General features: G+C 41.6%; 1 protein-coding gene across 1 annotated transcript in view; it reads right to left on the bottom strand.

Annotated features, from left to right (window-relative positions):
- The window catches only part of REV1 (REV1 DNA directed polymerase), a 231,617-nt gene that overhangs the window by 166,643 nt on the left and 41,237 nt on the right, over positions 1 to 23,737 (bottom strand). The window contains 2 exon segments of the mRNA XM_029604787.1: positions 5,431 to 5,580; positions 22,014 to 22,182. Coding sequence (XP_029460647.1) covers positions 5,431 to 5,580; positions 22,014 to 22,182 — 319 coding nt within the window.

Raw genomic sequence — 23,737 nt, forward strand, 5'->3', positions numbered from 1 at the left:
AAGACCTTAGTTAAGTAAGACCCCAGGACTTGATGGTTTTACAGCTAGATTTTACAAAAATGTTTGCATTAAATCTGCAGAACGAATGTTGGACACATTTAATTCTCTTAAGAGAGGGTAAGTCATTGCTACCTGGAACAAATTTGGGCATTTCTATTCTTGTCAAGCCGGGCCATGATCCTAAGCTATATGGATCTTACCAACCCCTTTCTTTGCTCAATGTTGACTTAAAAATTTTGGCTAAAATCTTGGCCAATCATTTCACTAGAGTGCTGCTGAAGTTAATTCATTCTGACCAAGTGGATTTTATCCCTGGTAGAAAGGCAGGGGATAATGGGTGTAAAGTCATAAATATTGTTCAGTGGTGAAAGAAAATGACATACCAGCTGTATTACTCCTCGTAGATGCCAAAAAGGCTTTTGATATGGTTCATTGTTCATTCTTGTTTCATGTAATGGAAAAAATAAATTTTGGGCACTATTTTTCTCTGTTGGATTAGACAGTTCTACCATAACCCTACAGCTTGGGTAAAAGTTAATGGGGGGTATTCAGATCCATTCCTAATTCAAAAGGGCACCAGGCAAGGATGTCCAACTTCCCCATTATTGTTTGCATTGTGTTTAGAGCCGCTAGCAATCAGGATATGTAAATCATCCTCCATACAAGGTGTAAGGGTGGGTGCTGATACCTATAAGCTTTCACTTTAAGCAGACAATATTTTATTTACAGACACAGTTCAGTCTCTTTCTGTAGCGGTAAGTGAGAATCAATTTAGCAGGGTATCTGGATTTTTTAAAATTATTATTTATTATTTTATTGAAATTTCAAAATAATTTTCACAAAGAATCCACTTTGCTTTAGCAACATGATCCATCTTATTATTATAGAAATAAGAAACAATTGAAGAAACAATTCCCACATTACCTAGGATACCATATCCATTAGACCACAATCTAAGGGGGAGGTCAGCTTAATTCAGAGATATAAAAAGAAAATACATGAAGAAAAGACTTAGCTTAATTGCAGCTACCGAGAGAGAGATACAGATAGAGAGAGATATAGAGATATATAGATATATATATATGACATCTCTTACACTTCACTTCTACCAGGTGGTAGCATTTTCCTGGAGTCAATAAAAATCTTAATCTGCTCCGGTGAGAAAAAGACAAAGCTATCTCTATTATACTTGACTAAGCATTTGCACGGATATCTCAAAAAGAAGGATGCCCCTAGTGCCAGGGTATCCTGACGCAAGGCCAGGAAGCCCTTCCTTCTTTCTTGTGTGACCTTAGCCAAGACCGGGAATATCCTCACAGATTGTCCCATAAATGGTACATTAGATTTCTTAAAATATTTCTTCATTACTGAACTTAAGTCGCCGTCAGCAAAGAACGACACCAACGAAGTAGCTCATTCTATCACTTCATAACTAGATGACTTGAGGTATTCCGTAAGATTAGCCATATCAACAGCAGGTGATTGCATTTGAGAGCCTGGGCTAGCTGGTAGAAAATACCCTTATCCAGAGGCGGGGTTGCATCAGAAGGAAATTCCAAAATTTCAAGAAAAAACCTCTTCAAGGTAAAACATGGTAATTCTCCCACCACCCTTGGAAAGTTCAAAAATCGAAGATTTAAATGTCTCAGTCTGTTCTCAACAGATTCTACTCTATTCAATGAGCCGCTGTCTAGAATTAAAGAATGTTGTACTCCTCTGATAGTATGTAATGCTTCTTCTATTTGTTTAAACTTTTGATGATTACCCTGTTGCTGAGATACATTATTTCTACAAAGTGTATCAACTTGTTGTGACAAAACATTTATCTTAGAGGAGCACTCTGAGAATGTATTGCCCATCATAGAAACAAGATCCCTTAACAATTTCAGGATTACCATTGGGGGGTTCTGAGCCAGGAAAGGGACTCCCTCTGCAAACAGAGTCCCGACCTTGCTCTCTTCACCCCTTCTCTCCCATTGGAGATTCTCACCAAAATATAGTTTAAATCCAGATACCCTACTAGGGGGAGGAGCCAAGATGGTGGCTTGATACCAACACTGCTCTGCTCTGCTCGGCGTTGCTTTGTGTTTTTTTTCTTGGTATTGATCGGCAGGAGCAGCTGCGATATATCCTCCCCTTCCATCATGGGAGGATATATTGCAGCTGCTCCCTCGGCATTGTCAACTTGAGGAACCACTTCGGGGCTCAGCGCAACGAGCTGCTGCGGCCCTTCCCAAGCAAACTGTGGTAGATGGACATCTAGGGGACTCAGCGACACCTCCTCCAAGGCTGTGGTGAGTTCTCCTCCACTCACCACAGCAGCCGGATCCACAGACCCCAAAATTGTAGCTGCAGCCAGGCATTGCTGGATGGTTTGCTGCCCGAACAAAGGAAGGGGCTCCAAGGGAAAAGATTTCACTTTCCCCTTCCTCTTGAACGGCATCTCAGAGGTAATTCAATACCAAGAAAAAAAACCATAAAGCAACGCCGAGCAGAGCAGTGTCAGCGTCAAGCCACCATCTTGGCTCCTCCCACTAGTAGGATATCTGGATTTAAACTATATTTTGGTTCCAGTTGCCCAGGTTCCTCATCTGAAGAGGGAATTTTCCTTTAAGTGGGCCAAAAAGAAGATTAAAAATTTAGGTATAAATGTTAGTAATAATCCTGACCAATTATTTGAGCTGAATTATTCTCCACTGAGTCACAATATTTTGGATGATTTGGAAGATCAGATGCAGTTTTCCTTAACTTGGTTGGGGTGGATTACAGCAACAAAGATGACCATTCTTTCAAGAATCTGCTACCTTTTCCAAACTCTGCCTATTCATATCCCAAATGCTATGATTAAGAGCTGACAAAAAAGAAAAAAAAAAAAAGAGTAGAGTATTTGCTTTCATTTGGAAAAGACCACCACCCAGGGTTGCTAGAAATGTTATGTAAAGAACTAAATTGAGAGGGGGTTTGGGAGTATCCCACTTGGGATGGTATTATGCAGTGGCACGAATTAGAGCTATCTTGGATTGGAATAAGAAGGAAGAACAACGGGTGAGGATAGAACAGTCTCTGGTGGGTCGTATGCAGTTATTGGCAATGACTTGGCAACTAAGGTCGACATGGAGACCAGTTAATACACTACCTCTCACTACTGCTACTATCATGAGGGGTTGGCAACAGTGGCACACCAATCTTGTGGGTAAGAGACTTTATTTAGCTCCTCTATAAACCAGATTTTCAATCAGGCCTGAATTTGCTTCTTTTTCGGGGGTGGTTGGAGAAAGGGGGTCACTTGTTTGGGACATTTATGGGGGGGGGGGGGGGCAATATTAAGTCCTTTCAAGCCTTTAGTGATAGATATTTACAAGAAAGTTCGAGCATTTTTCAATACTTACAACTCAGTCACTTCATATGTGTTGGTAGTTGAGAGAGGATTTATTATTAAGTAAAACAATTCGAACACTGGTGTGACAATATAGATACATTGATGGGAGTGATTTCCAACATTTATGGTTTACTTAAGAAAGATCCCACTGTTAAACCCTATTTTATGAGGGCATGGGAATAAGACTTAGGATGTGAACTATCTGAAAATGAATGGGATTTGGTTTTCTTAATACTAAGAAAAGTTCCATATCTATGATGATAGTGGAAAACAGCTATAAAGTATTAAGGTGGTATCTAACAGCAGGACGTCGTCAGAGTTTACCCAAAGTTAAATGCTTGCTAGTGGGGTTGTGTAGCAATGGGCACATTTATGCATATATGGTGCGAATGTCACTACATTGTGGTGTTCTGGAAAGAGATTTTCACAATTGTAAACAAGATAACTCATTTGCAGATCTCTCCATCTCCTAAGAGTATTTTATTGAATATGCCTATTTATTTATTTTATTTATTTAAGAGTTTTTATATACCGTCATTAAGTTATTCACCATCAAAACGGTTTACAATAGGCCACCAGTAAAAAATATGGGTCGTACATTACATAGCTGGTGCCAACAGTATTCGGTAACAATAAGGCGTTTATTAGGGGGATTAAGTGTATCATAGCAATATGTCCTGAAGGTTGCCTACAGTTAAAAAAATGTTGAAATAATTCAGTAAGGATTTATGAAATTAGGCATTCGGTGCTTTATGCCGCATAACTTTTACTAATCTTTAAACAGACTCAATGTTGCTCTTGATACACCAGATTTTGATGGCTGCTAGATACAAAATCACCTTTCATTGGAGGTCAATGAAAGTTCCTTCTGTGGGAGCTGTGATGCAGCGGCTAGAGAGGGTATTTGTACTGAATAAATTGACTATTATAGATTAGTGAAGTTTGAACGAATCTGGGATGCATATGTAAGGTGGAAAACTTCTCAACCTTAAAATTCTGGAGTTGATGTTCTTGTTCCATTGCAGAATCTTCAAAATTTTAGCAAATTTTAGCAATGTGTGAAATGATCCTAAGGTGGTTTAAGACAGGGCATTTTATTTGTAAATGGAATCATTCTGGGATTTATTTTGATGTCTATTGACTATTTCTGTTTCTGTACATTCTTGCAATGCATACTTGCATTTGTCAGACTAGGTGGGAGGTTAGAAAGAATATACAAGGGGAAACTGAACCAAAGTAAGGTAGGAACACTTGCCCCCTTCCCCAATCCCCACCAATACAATTACTCCCTCATCCTTCAATCCCAGAATCCTACTTTTTCTCTCTTCTCCCACACCAGATTCCTGATCTCCCTCCACCATCTCCCAATCTCCATCCTTTCCATCCCTGGTCCTCTTTCCTTCTCCCCTCCTAACCCTAGCCATTACTCTTCTCCCATCCCTAGTCCTCTCACCTTTTTTTCCTCTCCTCATTCATGACATCTCCCCTCTACAGATGTTTGCGATCTCTTTTCCTCACACAATATAAGAAAAAAATTATACAGAATTTTCAGATTTTTGCCACAGAAAATTGTGGGGCTGTACCTTAAACCCTCTATTTCCTGTTGTCTGAACTAATGGGGGGGGGGGGGGGGCAACAGCAGAGCCTAGGGGTGGCAAAATCCTAAATCCATCACTGTCGGAGGGAAGGGTATTTACAAGAGCCTCAGTAGGAAAGCTGCATTGGATTGCGAGGATGGTGAGGTAGTAGGGCTGACAGAAAAATAAATCGGTAGTAAACCCTCAAAAGGTAACTTTACCAGCTACCAAGAAGTATATTGTGGGTAAACTATGGAATTTATTTTTCCTAAAATGGACTGCCCAGTATCTTTAAATTTCAGTTAATAAGTTATTTTAGTAAAATAATCAATATGAATTGTAACTTCAGGTACAAAATTTAGGAGAAAAATATGCATGTACACTTTCCAAACCAGTACAGAAAGCAGACTAAAATAAAATATACTATTAAATACACGTAAGCTGCATACAGTTTCCTAACCAAGAAACACTTACATTCTGTTGAACTCTTTAGCAATATTGCTTGGACCCGGTAAAGGATCTTCAGGTTTGCATACATTATTGAAGTTAAGACCTCTTTGAGCACCTGACTGCTTGGTGTAAAGCTGATATGGAACATGTGAAAGGAGATGCCCAGCTTTTATGCTGAAAAAAGAAAGAAAAAATGGCCATTAAAAAAAAAATGAAACAGATTTTATTCCACAATATTTTCTTCTCCACTACAACCATGTTTTTTTGCTCAATAAATACATTCTTACCTCTTAAGAATGAAAAAGACTGTCTACCAAGTCTATTAGCCTATTGCACGTTTGTCTAACTCAGTGGTTCCCAAACCTCTCCTGAGAGACCCCCAGCCAGTGGTATTTTCAGGATATCCCAAATGAATATTCATGAGATAAATTTGCATGCAATGAAGCAATGCATGCAAATATGTCGCATGCATATTCAATGTGGCTATCCTAAAAACCCTGACTGGGAACCACTAGTCTAACTTATAAGCACCATTTCAAATTTAGCATATCAAAGGTCAGTTATACTGAAATATTTCTCTGTACAGATAAATTATTTATTTGGTTTTGAAAAATTACCCACACACCTCTGACAGCGTCCGATAGTAAAATATAGTAACATATTAAATGACAGCAGGAACAGACACAAATGGCCCATATCCAGTCTACCCAGCAAGATTTTTCAGGGTTGCAACTACTGCTTGGTGAAACGTCCTCTCCTAATGCACTGGCAATTAGCATCGGCATGGTGGTACCCATTGGCAATGCCTCTCCAGGAACTAGCATCAGGGCCTGCCTGCTGGATGCTCGAAGAAACTCCAGCAAGGGTTGGACATTCATTTGGAGGGAACCAGTGTCATCGCTGCCGGTATACCGATACTTGTCATCTACAATTCTGTGAGATTAGGCAGTGGAGTGCCTCAGGGATCTGTATTGGGACCCTTACTTTTCAAAATATTTATAAATGATCTGGAAAGAAATACGACGAGTGAGATAATCAAATTTGCAGATGACACAAAATTGTTCAGAGTAGTTAAATCATAAGCAGATTGTGAAAAATTGCAGGAAGACCTTGTGAGACTGGAAAATTGGGCATCCAAATGGCAGATGAAATTTAATGTGGACAAGTGCAAGGTGATGCATATAGGGAAAAATAACCCATGCTATAATTACACAATGTTGGGTTCCATATAAGGTGCTGCAACCCAAGAAAGAGAGTATGCGTGTGATTGACAGCCTGTGTGTGAGAGATATCATGAATGTAAGTTTGTGATTGAAATCCTGTTTGTGTGAAAAAGTATGTGTGTGAGAGAGATCATGTGTATGTATGATTAAGAGCCTGTGTGTAAATGAGAGAGAGCATGTGTGTCTGTGTGTGATTGAGAGCTGGTTTAGGTGAGAGCATGTAAGTATGTGATTGAGAGCCTGTGTGTAAATGAGAGAAAGAGAGAACATGTTTGTAAGCATGTGAATGAGAGTCTGTGTGTGAGAGAAAAAGACAGCATATATGTATGTGATTGAAAACCTGTGTGTGTGTGTGTAAGCGTGAAAAGATAGACAGCATGTGTGTAAATGTGTAATTAAGAGCCTATGTAAGAGAGAGAGAGAGAGAGAAGGCATGTGTATATGTGAGCGATTGATAGCCAGTGTGAGAGAGGAGAAAGTTGCAAGCAAACCATCCCTCCTCCTGCTAATTCAAAACAATCTCAGGGCACCTGGATATCAAACGTTCCCAGGTAGGCAGAGCAAAACTTTTTTTGTATCCTTATTATTTTTCGTTACTGGATCTTTGTGTCTATTTTGAAATATTTTATTGGTAACTAGAAATTTTTGATATGAGCTTTTAATTATTGAATATTCCATTCATCAGCTGTTTTGAAATAATCTGTTCTTTTTGTTAGTATGGTTTTACTGCTACTGATTTTATATTTCTTGATTTGTTTTATAAGGACTGGTGATGTTTATTTTTTTCCTTTATTACACTGCATACAGATACTCTGGCTTGTTGCAGTTTCCAATTCAGTTTGTCTGCATGCTTCTAGTTATGCATTTTGGTCTCTTTATTCTTTGTTAGGTGAGGGTCAGCACATGTGATTCAGGTGAGGTTTTCTGCCGGGGTGTAGTTTCTGTGTAGAGCTCTATAGCAGCCTGACTTGGTCCATTTTCCTAATAGGAGATGTATTGGTGTCTTAAGGCCTGGTGTAATATTTTCAGTGTTGCCTTTTCTTAGGTAAGGTGGTTATTGTTTAAGTGCTGGATGTGTGTGCTGTTTTGGTGTGGGATGTTTACTATTTATGCAATTTCTGTTCAGACAGAGTACTTATCTTTCCCTTTTGTCATTCTTAACAATAAAAATAATACCAGGCCTTTATTTTTTTATTTCTGCCGTGAACTGTAATGAGCAGTGTGGGTGTGAGCGTGGTCTGTCACAATGGGAAAAAGGTTGAGAACCACTAATATAAACTATGCTAGGTGAAGAACAGCACATAAAATAAAAAATACAAAACCAATAAAATAAGACTAACACAAAACAAATAGAAGCATGTGTTTTAAGTCATCGTGCTGATTTTAAGTTTTAGTGTATTAACCTGTTTTATGCTTGTAATGTTTGTTTTACTTGATTATGAATATTTCTATGTAAACTACCTAGAAATGTTGATAGGCGGTTTATGCATTTTTAATAAATAAATAAACTGAAAATCTTAACTGCTAATTGCAGAAGACAGTACCTTCTCCAATCACAACTGCAAGACCTTTGCTAATATTTTTATATCAGATTTAAGAAGTGAAACAGGACGGTATGAACTGCAATCTAGTGCCTCTCTCTCTCTCCTTTTTATAGCAAGTGAGATGTTAGCATCTGCCATGTCCCCTAGAGTTGTCCCATTTGTCTCCGCTACATTAAAAGTCTTCAGCTGAAGTGGTACAATTTCCAGCAGAAACTGATTACAAAAATCAATATGGTACTCATCTGGGCCCAGGTATTTCCCACCAGGGAGTGCCTTAACTGCTGCCTATATTTTGAACAATGTAATTGAGCTGGATAATGCTTTCCTCCGACTGTTCTGTAACTTGTGAAAGTTAAGTCCAGTCATAAATTTCCTGATCTTGAGTTTGCTTGTCTCAGCTAGGTCAGTATAAAGAGTGAGAAAATATTGGACAAATTGAGCAACTATTTCCAAACAGATCGGATGTTTCAATCCCAAAGTGAATCCTAAGCTCAACGTTAGCCTGCCAGCTTTCTTTTTAACTGTTCTAGCCAGGAAAGTCCCCAGTTTATTACCATGCTCATAAGCCTAGTGTATTTCAGAGCCTTTTGAATTTTACCAATCTCTGTTTTTAACTCACTTCTATTCTAGAATTCCACAGCTAGATTGATTTTGGGAGGTAACCAAAGGGAACATGCTACCCCATTATTGAAAAAGGTTACACTGGCTTGTCGAATTGAGAAATCGCTTTAAGATGTTGGTTTTAAGGTTTAAATGTTTGCATAATCAAGCCCTGTCTTTTTTGGATAAATTTTTATATTTATCTGATTTTCACATTCTGCTTTTTTTGACACTTCAAAGTGAATTATTCAGGTACTGTAAGCATTTCCCTATCCCTAGAGGGCTCACAATCTAACTTTATACATGAGGTATCGGAGGGTAAAGTGACTGCCCAAGGTCACAAGGAGTGGCAGTGGGATCTGAACCCTGGTCTATAGCCCACTGCTGTAGGCTACTTCTCCAGTCCTTATAAATCACTTGTTTCTTTGTGAGCTGCCAGTCAGGGTTTGTTACAGATTCCTTTGGTAAGACAGACTTGTGTACAAAATACTTATTGTCATGCCATTTTCTGACCAGAGCTATGGAACACTCTGCCCCCCCCCCCCTTCCCCAGTATTGTGCTCCTGTTCGAATATTGTAGCTTTCCATAAGCAACTCAAGGCTTATTTGTTTCAGGAAGCATTTGGATAATAATGTAAAAAAAACAAAACAATAAAAGGAAATTGAAATTACTGAGTATGTCACTTGTATTTGTTTTAGTGTTTTTTTAAAATTATTATTATGAATGTATTATTGTAATCTGCCCAGTACAGTTTTTCTGCTATGGGTGGAATATAATTCGTATAAATAAATATATAAATAAGGTATGATTAGAACAATTTTTTTGTGTTGGAGCTCAAGATCTTTGATAGTAACTGAAGGCTGTCAACTACTTTCTACCATCCTTATGGAGATAGCAGGCATAGGATATCAAGTTCCCCCTATAAAAGGCCTTAAAATAGTTTCCCAGCGCAAAACAGGGGCATAGTCTGACTCAGGATTATAATATTGAAGTCAGAGATTGCTCTTGAAGCAGAGATGGAAGGTGTTTATCTCCCAACAGTGAGATAGTCAATCTCCAAGCAGACTGCCTTGGCTTAAAGACATCAAGGCCCAATTAAATCTCAACAGGATGATGATCTGATAAAGAGCTGGATAATATATCACTTTGCATAGCTGAGAACACAAAATTTGATAAGCATAAAAAATAATCTATTCTGCTGTACATGTTGGGCCTCAGGGAGGAAAAAAAAAGTCACTCTCTGTAGGGTGGTGGTATTGCCAATTAGACTTATCTAATAACTTTGAGACTGTTGACCACCATCTGCAGTTTAGCACTCTATCCTCACTCGAACTTTGAGTTTCAGTTCTGTCTTGGTTCACTTCCTACCTATCACAGCGCCCCTTCAGTGTGTCATCTGGAGGATTCTCTTCCATTACTATCCCATTTTCATCTGGTGTATCCTAAGGGCACTATCCTGGGTTCTCTTCTATGCACTGACAAACTGAAGAGTAGTAAATCACCTGGACCAGATGGTATACACCCCAGGGTTCTGAAAGAACTAAAAAACGAAATTTTAGACCTATTTCAAATAATTTGTAACCTATCATTAAAATCGTCTGATATACCTGAAGACTGGAAGATGGCCAATATAACCCCTATATTTAAAAAGGGATCCAGGGGTGATCCGGAAACTATAGACTGGTGAGCCGGACTTCAGTGCCTGGAAAAATCGTGGAAACTGTTATAAAGGATAAAATCACAAAACATTTTCATAGACAGTTTGATGAGACACAGCCAACATAAATTTACCCAAAGGAAGTCTTGCCTCACAAATCTCCTACATTTTTTTGAAGGGGTAAATAAACATGTGGACAAAGGTGAACCAGTAGATGTGGTGTATTTGGATTTTCAGAAGGCGTTCGACAAAGTCCCGCATGAGAGGCTTCTAAGAAAATTAAAAAGTCATGGGATAGGAGGCAATGTCCTTTTGTGGATTGCAAGGTGGTTAAAAGACAGGAAAGAGTAGGATTAAATGGTCAGTTTTCACGCAGTGAAAGGTAAACAGTAGAGTGCCTCAGGGATCTGTACTTGGACCAGTGCTTTTTAATATATATATAAATGATCTGGAAAGGGGTACAACAAGTGAGGTGATCAAATCTGTGGGTGACACTAAATTATGCAGCGTAGTTAAATCTCAAGCAGATTGTGATGAATTGCAGGAGGACCTTATGAAGACTGGGCTTCCAAATGGCAGATGAAATTTAATGTGGACAAGTAACTAACATTGTGTACCTACAGCAAGGGTTATTTTTCCTCATATGCATATTTAAGCTCTGGAATTCATTGCCAGAGGATGTGGTTACAGCAGTTAGTGTAACTGGGTTTAAAAAAAGGTTTGGATAAGTTCTTAAAGGAAAAATCCATAAACTGCATTTACGGTAATTAATAAGCAACAGTAGCTTGTGATTTATCTAATGTTTAGGTACTTGCCAGGTACTTGTGACTTGATTTGGCCACTGTTGGAAATAGGATACTGGGCTTGATGGACCCTTGGTCTGACCCAGTATGGCATATCTGATCTCTAGTCACAGTTTCTAGCACCATCTCTCTGAAAATAATTTCCAGATCTACCTCTTTGTTTCAGAACTCTTTGAGATTCCAATCACAAATCTCAGCTTACATTTCTAACACTGCTGCCTGGATGTTCCAGTGCCACCTAAAACTCAACATGGCAAAACACAGAAAGCACAGTTGCTTACCTGTAACTGGTCTTCTCCTAGGACAATAGGATGTTAGTCCTCACACATGGGTGAAAACATTGGGTGGGGTCCGGCATGGAAAACTTATGTCAAAGTTTCTAGAACTTTGACTAGATACCCTGAGCATGCCCAGCATGCCCTATACCATGAGTCCATGTGTGGTCCCCTCTTCAGTCTTGAAACAGAATTTCGATAAAAATAAAATAAATAGGAGAAACCTAAATGCACGGGGTGGCGGGCAGGTTTTGTGAGGACTAACATCCTGCTGGCCTAGAAGAACACCTATTACAGGTCTTCACACATGAGTGAATCCGCAGCTACAGGCTGCTCCCCAACACAAAAGGGGACCAACAGATACCAACCAGGTGCCAACAGGCACAACAGTGCTGTTGGTAACAGAGGGGGAGACAGCCTGAACCCAAACAATGGGCCCTAGGCAGGGAGAGTTGGGTTCTACACCTCAAAGAGATTCCAGAGGACAGACTGGCCAAACATAAGAAATTGCCATGCTGGGTCAGACCAAGGGTCCATCAAGCCCAGCATCCTGTTTCCAACAGAGGCCAAACCAGGCCACAAGAACCTGGCAAGTACCCAAACACTAAGAAGATCCAAGATACTGATGCAATTAATAGCAGTGGCTATTACCTAAGTAAACGTGATTAATAGCATTTAATGGACTTCTCCAAGAACTTATCCAAACCTTTTTTGAACCCAGCTACACTAACTGCACTAACACATCCTCTGGCAACAAATTCCAGAGCTTTATTGTGTATTGAGTGAAAAAGAATTTTCTCCGATTAGTCTTAAATGTGTTATTTGCTAACTTCATGGAATGCCCCCTGGTCCTTCTATTATCCGAAAGTGTAAATAACTGATTCTCATCTACTCGTTCAAGACCTCTTATAATCTTAAAAACCTCTATCATATCCCCCCTCAGCCATCTCTTCTCCAACCTGAACCTCTTCAGCCTTTCCTCATAGGGAAACTGTTCCATTCCCTTTATCATTTTGGTTGCCCTTCTCTGTTCCTTCTCCATAGCAACTATATCTTTTTTTGAGATGCAGCGCCCAGAATTGTACACAGTATTCAATGTGTAGTCTCACCACAGAGCGATACAGAGGCATTATGACATTTTCCGTTTTATTAACCAGTCCCTTCCTAATAATTCTTAACATTCTGTTTGCTTTTTTGACTGTTGCAGTACACTGAGCCAACGATTTCAAAGTATTATCCACTATGATGCCTAGTTCTTTTTCCTGGGTGGTAGCTCCTAATATGGAACCTAACATCGTATAACTACAGCAAGGGTTATTTTTTCCCTATATGCAACACCTTGCACTTGTCCACAATAAATTTCATCTGCCATTTGGATGCCCAATCTTCCAGTCTTGCAAGATCCTCCTGTAATGTATTACAATCCCCTTGTGATTTAACTACTCTGAATAATTTTCTATCATGAGCAAATTTGATAACCTCACTCATCATATTCCTTTCCAGATCATTTATAAATAATTGAAAAGCACCAGTCCAAGTACAGATCCCTGAGGCACTCTACTGTTTATCCTTTCTTTTCCACTAAGAAAATTGACCATTTAATCCTACTCTGTTTCCTGTCTTTTAACCAGTTTGTAATCCATGAAAGGACATCGCCTCTTATCCCATGACATTTTAGTTTTCTTAGAAGCCTCTCATGAGGGACTTTGTCAAACGCCTTCTGAAAATCCAAATACACTACAACTACTGGTTCACCTTTACCCACATATCTATTAACCCCTTCAAAAAAATGAAGCAGATTTGTTAGGCAAGACTTCCCTTGGGTAAATCAATGTTGACTGTGTTCCATTAAACTATGTCTTTCTATATGCTCTATGATTTTGATCTTTAGAATAGTTTCCAATATTTTTCCTGGCACTAAAGTCAGGCTCACTGGTCTAGAGTTTCCCGGATCCGCCCCTGGAGCTCTTTTTAAATATTGGGGTTACATTTGCCATTCTCCAGTCTTCAGGTCTAATGGATGATTTCAATGATAGGTTACACATTTTAACTAATAGATCAGAAATTTCATTTTTGAGTTCCTTTAGTACCCTAGGATGCATACCATCTGACATGTCCGCCATCATATCCAGATAGTAGTGTGATGCGAATGTGTGGAGGGAACTCCACGTCGCAGCCCTGCAGATCTCCTCCATGGGAACTGTTGTAAAGTGGGACGTTGCCATGGCTCTGACAGAATGAGCCTTGACATGACCCCCCAAGATGTAGTCCCGCCTGGGCATAATAGAAGGAGATGCAATCTGCTAGCCACCTGGATAGTGTCTATTTGGAACAGCAACTCCCAATCTATTCCTGTCGAAAGAAATAGAAAGTTGGGTGGACTGCCATGAGCTTCTGTCCACTCCAAGTAGAAGGCTAAGGCTCTATTGCAATCCAAACTATGCAGTGCTCGTTTGCTTTGGTGGAAATGGAGCTTGGGAAAAAATACTCGCAAGACGATTGATTTTTTAAGATGGAAGCCCATCACCACCTTAGGCAGGAACTTAGGGTTATCACCCTTTCATGATAAATCTTGGTATAAGATGGATAAGTCACTAGGGCCTGGAGCTTGCTGACCTTGCGTGCTGAATGATCGTCACCAAAAATATCACCTTCCATGTCAGGTACTTCAGGTCACATATGTACAGGGCTCAAAAGGAGGAGTCATCAGCTGAGTGAGCACCACGTTGAGTTCCCAAGACACAGTAGGAGGCCTTAGGGGAGGTTTCAACTGAAGCAGGCCACGCATGAAATGTACAACTATAGGCTGTACAGAAATTGGCATATCATCTGCACTTTGGTAGTATGCTCCAATTGCACTTAGATGAACTCTAACAAAGTTGGCTTTTAGGCCAGCCTCGATGGGTGCAGAAGGTAATCAAGCAGCTTTTGTGTGTGGCAGCAGAAAGAATCTAGGGCCTTTTGCTCACACCACATGGAAAACCACTTCAATCCGTAGTACTTTCTAGTGGAAGGCTTTCTAGAAGCTACACGAGACATCTTCAGATCCAGAGGCTGCAGAATTAGCCTCTCAACATCCAGGCTGTGAGTGACAGGGCCAGGAGGCTGGGATACCGCAGCCTGCCCTGATCCTGCGTGATGAGATCTGGGGAAGACCCCAGACTGATCAGTTTCCGGAAGGACAACTCCCGAAGGAGTGGAAACCAAACCTGTCTCAGCCAATGAGGGGCTATGAAGATCATAGTTCTCCGTCCTCTCAAAGCTTCAGGAGAGAGTCTTCATTACTAGAGGAAGCGGAGGATATGCATACAGAAGACCATTGCTCCATTGGCGAACAAAGGCGTCCAAGGCTGGTTCGCCATCTGACCTGTACAGGGAAAAAAACTGAGTCACCTTCCTGTTGCAGGTGGATGCAAACAAGTCTACGTCTGGGTTCCCCCAGAGGCGGAAGATCCAATTCGCCAGCCCCAGGTCCATCTACCACTCGCTATCACGTTCTCCAGTCCAGCCAGATACATGGCCTGGTGCACCATCCTGTGGGACACAGCCCATGACCAGATCTGGTCTACTTCCTGACAAAGGAGGTATAACCCTGAGCCTCCTTTCTTGATGACATACCACATTGCTACTTGGTTTTATGTCTGGATCAGGACAACTTTGTTGGACAGTCGATCTCTAAAAGCCCATGGAGCATACCTGCTCGCCCGAAGCTCCAGGAAGCTGATTTAACATTGTGCTTCCTGGGCGGACCAGACCCTGGGTGCATAGCCCATCTACCTGAGCACCCCTCCCAGGGTGGACGCATCTGTGATAAGGACAATTTGGGTAGAGGGAGTTTGGAAAGATTTTCCCTGCTCCAAGTTTGAGAGAACCCGCCACAAGGGCAAGGAGTCTCAGAGATGGAGTGATGCGGATGAGAGTCTGAAGCCACTGCAACCTCAATGTCCATTTGGGCTCTAGATATGTGTAAACGTGCCAAGGAAGTAACATGGACGGTTGCGGCCATGTAGCCCAATAGCCTCAACATGTGCAAAGCTGATACCTGCTGGCTCTCTGAATCACCTCCGCTATGGTTGCCAAAGTGAGCGCCCTGGAGCGCAACAGAAAGGCTTTTGCCTGAGCCATGTCTAGCAGGGCTCCTATGAAGTCCAATTGAGGTGACGGGCTGAGATGGACCTTTGGGTAGTTGATGACAAACCCTAGTGACTCCAACACCTGGATGGTCAAGTGCAAGGACCAATCTGCACCTTCCTGAGAGGTGCTAGACCAGCCAATTGTCCAGACAGGAGAAAATATGAACTCCCAGTCCCCGGAGGTGCATCCCCACCATGGCCAGGAGCTTTGTAAAGACACGTGGAGCTGATGCTAGCCCAAACGGCAACACTCTGTACTGGAAGTTCTGTTTTCTCACCATAAATCTGAGATACTTCCTGTGACCTGGAAAGATTTCAGTGTGGGTGTACATGTCCTTTAAATCCAGGCCATAAGAACCTGGCAAGTACCTAAAAACTAAGTATTGAAACCACAAGTGCAAAGGCTGCGTCCTTCCGGGCCCGCACATCCAGACGATCATACCTGGAAAAGGTGTGTAAGGAGGATGTTGCAGCTCAGCAAATGTCAATGGGGAGACAACAATCTAACCTCCACCCACAACACTGCCTGAGCTCTAGTGGAATGAGTCCCAACCTGAGTGGGCAATGGCTTTTCAGCCACCACATACATGGCCATGACCACCTCCTTAATCCAGTGAGCTATTATATCCCATGAAGGAGCATAGCCAGGCCCCTTTTTGCAGGAGGGGAATCAGGGTGCCTAGGGAAATCATCTAGGATGGGACGGAGTTCCCCTGTTCTCTTTGGCATCAGAAAGTACCAGGAGTAGAATCCCTGCCAACTTTGCCTTGGTGGGACAGGCTCGACTGCTCTAGCCATTAAGAAGGCAAAGAGCTCCCTTAACAGTACCTCCTGATGCACTTGTGGCCCCCAAAATGGGCAAGGAGGAGAATTTGCCAGGACACCCAATAGATTTAAAATTGGTACCCTTGACGGACAATGGACAGAACCCACTGGTCCGAGGTTATACTGGGCTACCGATTTGTGAAGAACTGTAGCCTGCCCTCTACCGGGGGAGGGGGGGGGGTGTGGGTGGGCGCCAGCATCTCAGATACGGGAAGCTGGCTTATGTTCCCCACAATCCAGTCAAAACCCCATCCTGGGATTTGGCTGGGTGCCAGTTGGGGCTTAGAAGCTCTCTGCTGCCTGGGTCGGCCACAGGAGCTCACCCTTTGCGAACGAGCATGAGGGGTCGGAGATAGTACTTCCTCTGACGGTAGAAAGACCTCCTCTGACCCTGTCTTGCAGATCTCCTGGCTAAGGAGGGCAGGTCGAAGTTCTGGTAGAGAGATGCTGGAGGGTCTCATGGTGATCCCGTAACTGGGCCACCCCCCCCCCGTTCAACATCGATGGAGGTTAGACACTCCTCACAGCGGGGTCACTTCAGGGACATCACGACAAGCGCCAGCGCTGACCCAAGCCCGGCACCGTGCATCAAAGGTGACTGGTGCCAATGCTTCCTTGGTTTCACTTGGTGCATGGCCCGGTCTTTCCACTGTGCAGAGGTCCATGACAACAAACCCGATGTTCTCAACCTGGAAAAGACCAACCCCCCCGCCCTTATTCAGAGGCAGCATTGGCGGGGGCCGTCAGCTCCATCAATGTCGATGGCTCGGTGTCCATCATGTGGCTCCATGGTCCTTCGGCGCTGATACCACCGATGCTTACGTCAATGGCTCAGACATCCTCACCCCAAAAAGCTTTTCCATCTTGTCGCGGTGAGCGCGATGTCCCTTTGGGGTCATCTGGTTGCATGAGCGGCACCCTGGACGTCATGTAATGCCCCCAGGCAGAAAATACACACATCATGTGGGTCTGTAATGGACATAGTCCTTGGGCACTGAGGGCATTGACAGAAACCAGAGGCTAAGGCAATACGAACTGAAAAGGGGGGGGGGGGAGGTGAACTAATGCGGAGACGGCAGGCAATCAACGCTGGGAGGCACCAAGGCACTGCTGCCATGGAGGAGGGGACAGAAGTGAAAGGAAACTTACTGAACTGCCGAAAATCCTCACTGAGGCACTAGACGGAACCAGAGAGGCCCCAAATAAAGATGTGAAAAAAATATATATATCTCGATGGAAAAGTTATCCAAGCAAATTGTTTTTTGGAAAAAAAAAAAAAAAGCCACGAGTTCAAGTAACCAAAGGAGAAAGTTCATGCAAAAAAAAGAATAAAGAGGGATCTTGTGGACATGCTGGGCTTGCTCAGTGTACCTAGTCAAAGTTCTAGAAACTGACAAGTTTTCCATGCCAGGGTCCATCCAATGTCATCTATATGTGAGGACTACCATCCTGCTTGTCCTAGGAGGATTCCTTCTTCCCCTCCTGCTTGCACCATTCCCCATCTCTCGATTACTATCCCTGGGGTCTTCTGACTCCTCCTCTTTCCTTCTCCACTCACATCCACTATTTTCTCTGCAACCTCTCCAAAATCCAGTGCTTCCCAACTGATCATACAATCAGAAACCTCATCACCTCTCGCTTACATCAGTGCTTCCCAATCAGCGTGCTTTTAAATCTGATGGAAGTGCAGAACGGAAAAGTCACCACTGTTTGATAAAATCCAGATCAGCACCTGGGCTCTGCACTCAACATCTCACAATATTAAGAGACATCAGCAGTGGCTCTTAAACAAGTAGGTGCTTCTTTCTGAGAACACGTGTAATCGTTCATGCTTTTTTTTTCTTAGCAACAGTACAAACTCGAGCGCAGTAATTAATGGGCAGCATGCAAGGCATGACCCCGTTTTGTGCAACACACACACACATATATATATTCCTGAGTTAAAATATACATATCTGTACAATAGCTCACATGAAGAAAGAATAAGGGACTCTCGAGGCAACATGCATAAGCAGGAACTCTTGTGCATGCTTAGTAAGACTTTTACTTAGTTCTGAGAGATGCATCTGTACTGATATCCTTGGATGACGTCACTCATGCATTATGGCTGATTCAGGCCTGCTTGTCTATGGAGCATGATAATGGGTACAAGTAGATTTGAGAGTATTTCCCCAACATTTAAAAAGTTTCACTGGCCTCCAGTAAAATTTCAGTGCCAGTTTAAAATTTGTACTTTCTTCTGTGTGGTTAGAGGCTATAGTTCTTTCGTTCTCCTTCAAAGTGGTCCCATTATATTACTTGGATTGACTCAAGCTTTTTTAAATTGCCTGCTCATACAGATTATAAATTAACAACCAGAAGACATGCTCTTGCATGGATAGAGTCCTCCTTGTGGAACATCATCTCAAAGGATCTCCACCTTGAGACTCTATATATTTTCCCAATGGGTCTTGAAGACTTGACTTTTAATTGAGCTTTTATTTTATTCAGTTTTCTACTAATAACTGAACTGTTACTTTGACAGTTCAGTACAATTTTATAGCTATAGTGTCTTTTGATAATCTAATATTGTTGCTATGACCTGATTTGTAGTTTTAGCTATCTTATAATTTGTATTTCTGTTTTATGTATTGTAATCACCATGAGTATCTGGAGTTGCAGCATATAAAAAATCAAATGAAACAAATAGCCGTCGGAAGTTCATGTCTTCCAGCTTGCTACACTAAGTGACTATAAAAACGTTCCTGAAAATGTGCAGTGCTCCCACTCTTGCCAGATTCAAAACCAGACTAAAAAGACACATTAAGCTACTTTTAAAACATGAACCTAATGTTTCTGTACATGGCCTCAACTTGCTCATGAGCCACTTCCTCTCAAGTGGCCCCACTCCTTGTAGCTGGCAATGTAGTTTTTAACTCAAAAAAAAAAAAAAAAAAAAAAGAACCATATATGTTTGCGTTTAATGGCTGTCTTTATTAGATTGCATGACTCAAAAAATACTCTTATTATATGTCTATAAAGTGCTGCATACACCTGTTAGTGCTATACAAACAATAACAGTGCCTTATTGGAGTGCTTTAACTAGCTCCCTAGTGGCCCATAAAATGAATGCCTTCAAGGGACTGTTTAGAGGGCAGTTCAGTCATCTGATATAGGTCAGCAGTCTTTGTTACAGCCTAGACCGTCATCTCCAGAGGTGTGGGTCAACTAAGCCCCAACTGAGGAAACAGGAAGATGCTTCCATTATGGCTCACCTGGAGCACTTCCACACTTTCATGTCCCCCCTTCTTTACTCCTATAACATTAAGCATCGAGTCACAGATATCACTTCAAAAATTATGCCTCAACAAACGCATAGGAAAGTAATTTAAAAAAATTTCCATGGCTAAAAACAGTTATTTTACCCATGGAAATGGACTTAAAAAAAAAATTACACACCTGATATGCAGGTACAGTTATTTGTGCAAGATCTATATGCACTTAACTTTATTCACAGTATGCAGAAGCACTGCTGGGGGAGGGATTGGGGTGCGGTTGGAATTTACATGAATATTTTTTAAATTTTCAAAAGAATGTGTGTATTTTTCCCTGGAAAAAATATGTGCATGCACTAGCAGGTGAAAATGTGTGCAATAATAATTTGTGGAATAATTTTCAAAGAGCAATAAACAAATAAGTACATATGCATTTTCCCTTTAAAAACATTAATGCAAAGTCTGCAAAGTAAGAAGAACCCCCAGACTTTACATCAACGCAGCCAGTTGAGCTCTTCAACACAGCTGACTTCTTGACATGGGAAAAGCGTTTTTATTCTGAGCCTATGGACTCACAATAAAGCAGCTGAGGATAACTCAACAGAGCTCAGCCATCAGCAGACCTTTTCACAGATCAGCCCTCTCAGCTGAGCACGCATGAAACACTTCCTGTTTCAGCAACATCCTTAAGCTGATCTGGTATCTAGAGACGTCACAGCTTTCTCCCATGCAGATGCAGCAAACCTCATGACCATTAGTCAGGGACACCTTCAGGCCGATGGGGGGGGGGGGGGGGGGGAAGGCAACAGTTTCCTTCTGCTGCTTGTACTTCCAGCTCAACAGGAACCAGGGTTGGGATCTGGTGCCAAGAGCCTTCATTTGCAACTACCTGGGGAAGTTTCCCCTTGTTTTATATTCCCTCCCATTTAATCCAGTCACTGCAGTGATGGTCCTGGGCCAAGTATCACACATCAGGGCTCCTTCTGGGGCCCTGCAATGATGGAACCTGAATCTGGGCATCAGGGGTCACCCTTAGGTAATGACCACGACTCTTCCCCTCCCCAGTACACCTGGGGAGTGGCTATCGAACCAGGGTCCCCTTCCGCAAGGCACAGCACTTGCCAACCGAACCACCAGGCTAGCCTAAGGGGGCAATTTTCAAACTGTCTGTATTGGGGCAAAGTCCACATGTACTTTTTAACTGTCAGCTCTGCATCAATTTTTAAAGCAAAAGTATGCATATAAGTACAAAGTACAATGGTCACTTACACCTATTATTATTTTTAATATTTTCCTGGAAAGACATGCAAGAAGATTTGAACATGTTACCTATTTGTGTACTCTTCCTACCAAGAGCTAAACACATACTTGGCAATGCCTCCTCTCAGTATAGTTAAAAGAAGGCACTTTTTACCTGTATAATTCACTTTGAAAAGTATCCTCTAAATCACAAAGCCTAACTATACAAAAAAAATAAAAATAAAAATATGAGAGATTAGAAGAATAAAGGCGCAAGATCCCGAAGACGGTAGAGGACTGAAGAATAGTATCACTGTGATAAGATATGTTATCTTTAGAAAATGATGGACTTCAACATAATGTCAATTTTAGGAAAATTAATTTATGGGAAAGGTAATTTTCAACAGTCCACATAGGCTGGATCCAGTGTAGCCAACTCCACTCTTCAAGAGCCACAAACAGGCTGGGTTTTCAGGAAATCCACAATGAATATGCATGAGATAGATTTGCCTTTTATGGAGGCAGTGCATACAAATCTATCTCATGCATAATCATTGTGGATATCCTGAAAACCAGGCCTGTTTATGGCTCTTGAGGATTACAGTTGGCCACTGCTGGAGAATCTCTGGGTGCTTTTTACCCATATTTTAGCCCAAATTTTCAAAACAGATGTGTGTCAAACCAGCGCTGACAATCTCACAAAGTTACACCTGCTTGGGCGCTGGTGTAACTTGTATGTGAATATTAATGCATATACTTTCGAAAATGAAAAATATATACATAAATCATGTCCCTGCCCCAAGTCTGCCCCCCAGAACGCCTCTTTGTAGTGTGCATAAAATTACGTGCACAATCACTCTTGCATGTACTTGTATGCACACAATTGAGTAATTTTTTTTTTAAAAGGCCATTTACATGGATAAAACTGGATTTTATGCACATAATGGCTTTGAAAACTGCCCCCAAAATATCCAAGTTCATATAAATACCTTCTTTTATCAATGCAATTAACACTGCCCAGAACAGTTATTGATCAGATTTTTTTCCACTCACCTTTCTACAATCCATAATGGATGAATCACTTTTTCTTCTTTCAACTCCTTTATTTTGGCGTTTGGAAGATTTGTGGCAATAATGTGCGTTGTTTTAGACCTAGAATAGTACATGTGGTACTGACCTCCATGCAACATCATCAGCCTCCGTAATTCATCTGCAGATGGATCTGAAACAGACAACTAGCAGTTAAAATGTGAATGAAGGCTTTATGGTACCAAGATCCTAGTCCTGGTTCCAACTGAGCTGGAAAGCCAAAAAAGCAGGAGGAAAATGCTTGTCAACACCCCGCCCCCCCCCCCCCCCCCCCCCCAAAAAAAAAAAAAAAACATAACACCTTTTGGTGGATTTTTTACATACACCAAAGTACTTCATTACATCCCCTCAACATGCTGCGAGGGCCAGAATCTAGATGTTGGGTAAGCAATTATCCATCTTTCTGAGTGATCAGGGGTGGTGGGCAGATTCCCAGCTTCATCGGTCTCTATAGGGATATGTCTCATAGGAGCAGAAAGCAGATCTGTTTCCATAAAAAAAAACAAAAAAAACCACGTTCTATGAGAATTAGAATTCCCGTTTTCTTGTTTGGACTGAGAGATAGAGATAGATACAGAAGATCTAGCCCCCAAGGAAGGATACATCTTCTGCCACTAGCCTACCTTCTAATCTCCTATTGAAGCAGAAAACCTTAAACAGGACGGTATGAGTTATTGTAAATACTGGCTTCGGTGTTTCCCATTTGGGAAAGATTCTGTTTGCCACATCTTGATGCAGAGACCACTCATTGGGGTCCAATTGTCAAATTGAGTATCTGCCAAAATATTCTTGTATTCTTGCTTCCTAAGAGATATGTGACTTAAGAGTCATCCAGTGAGACATACCCCAAGGTTGGTCTCCTGACAGAGGAGGATGGAGGTTGTTCCTCCTTGCTGGCTCAGATAAAATATGACCACGTGGAATGTCTACTGTACAATTTTGCTAGCCACCTGACTTCCAAAAGCCTTAACTCCAGTAGGACAATGTGCAATGTTTCTCCTGCAGAGAAAATGGCCCATGGAGTGATGTCCCTCTAGGTAAGAACCCAAATCCAGGCTAGAGACATATAGTTAAAACAATTTGGTGAGAACATATTTTGATATGTAAACCCAAGTCAAAACCTGAATAGGAGAGCCATAAAGAGTATCTGAGAACTTCCATGACAGATTCTCTCTCTAGTAGCATCATTCCACTGGGATTTGAGAATTCACTGGGCTTCTTATATGGAAAACAAACCATGGGAGTGACGAACTGTGAAAGCCATGACCTCCAGCATTCTCAACATGGACCTAACTGATGTCTGCTGGCTCCAAATGACTCCTTCTACCATGACCACTAGATCATGTGCCCTTTTAGCAAGGAGACAGCCTACAGCTAGAGTGTTTAGCAGAAGACCTAAACATTTTTAATTCTGGTGATGGGCATAGATTGGATGGTAATCCACATGGATCAATCTGACCCTGGCCTGTTGTCCAAGTAGGAAAATAGATGAACCCTTAGTTTACATACAAACGCTGCAGTGACAGATGTTTTGTGAAAATCTGTTTTATTGATACTTGGTCAGAAGGCAAAATGTGGTAGTGGAGATGTTCCCTACTACGAATCTGAAATACATATACATAAATCCTGCTCTCAGAATGTATTTATATGTCTCCTGCAAATACAGAGGATATAATCAGCCTCCTTTC

Source organism: Rhinatrema bivittatum, chromosome 5, assembly GCF_901001135.1.
Source record: "Rhinatrema bivittatum chromosome 5, aRhiBiv1.1, whole genome shotgun sequence".
In the NCBI taxonomy this organism is placed as follows: domain Eukaryota; kingdom Metazoa; phylum Chordata; class Amphibia; order Gymnophiona; family Rhinatrematidae; genus Rhinatrema; species Rhinatrema bivittatum.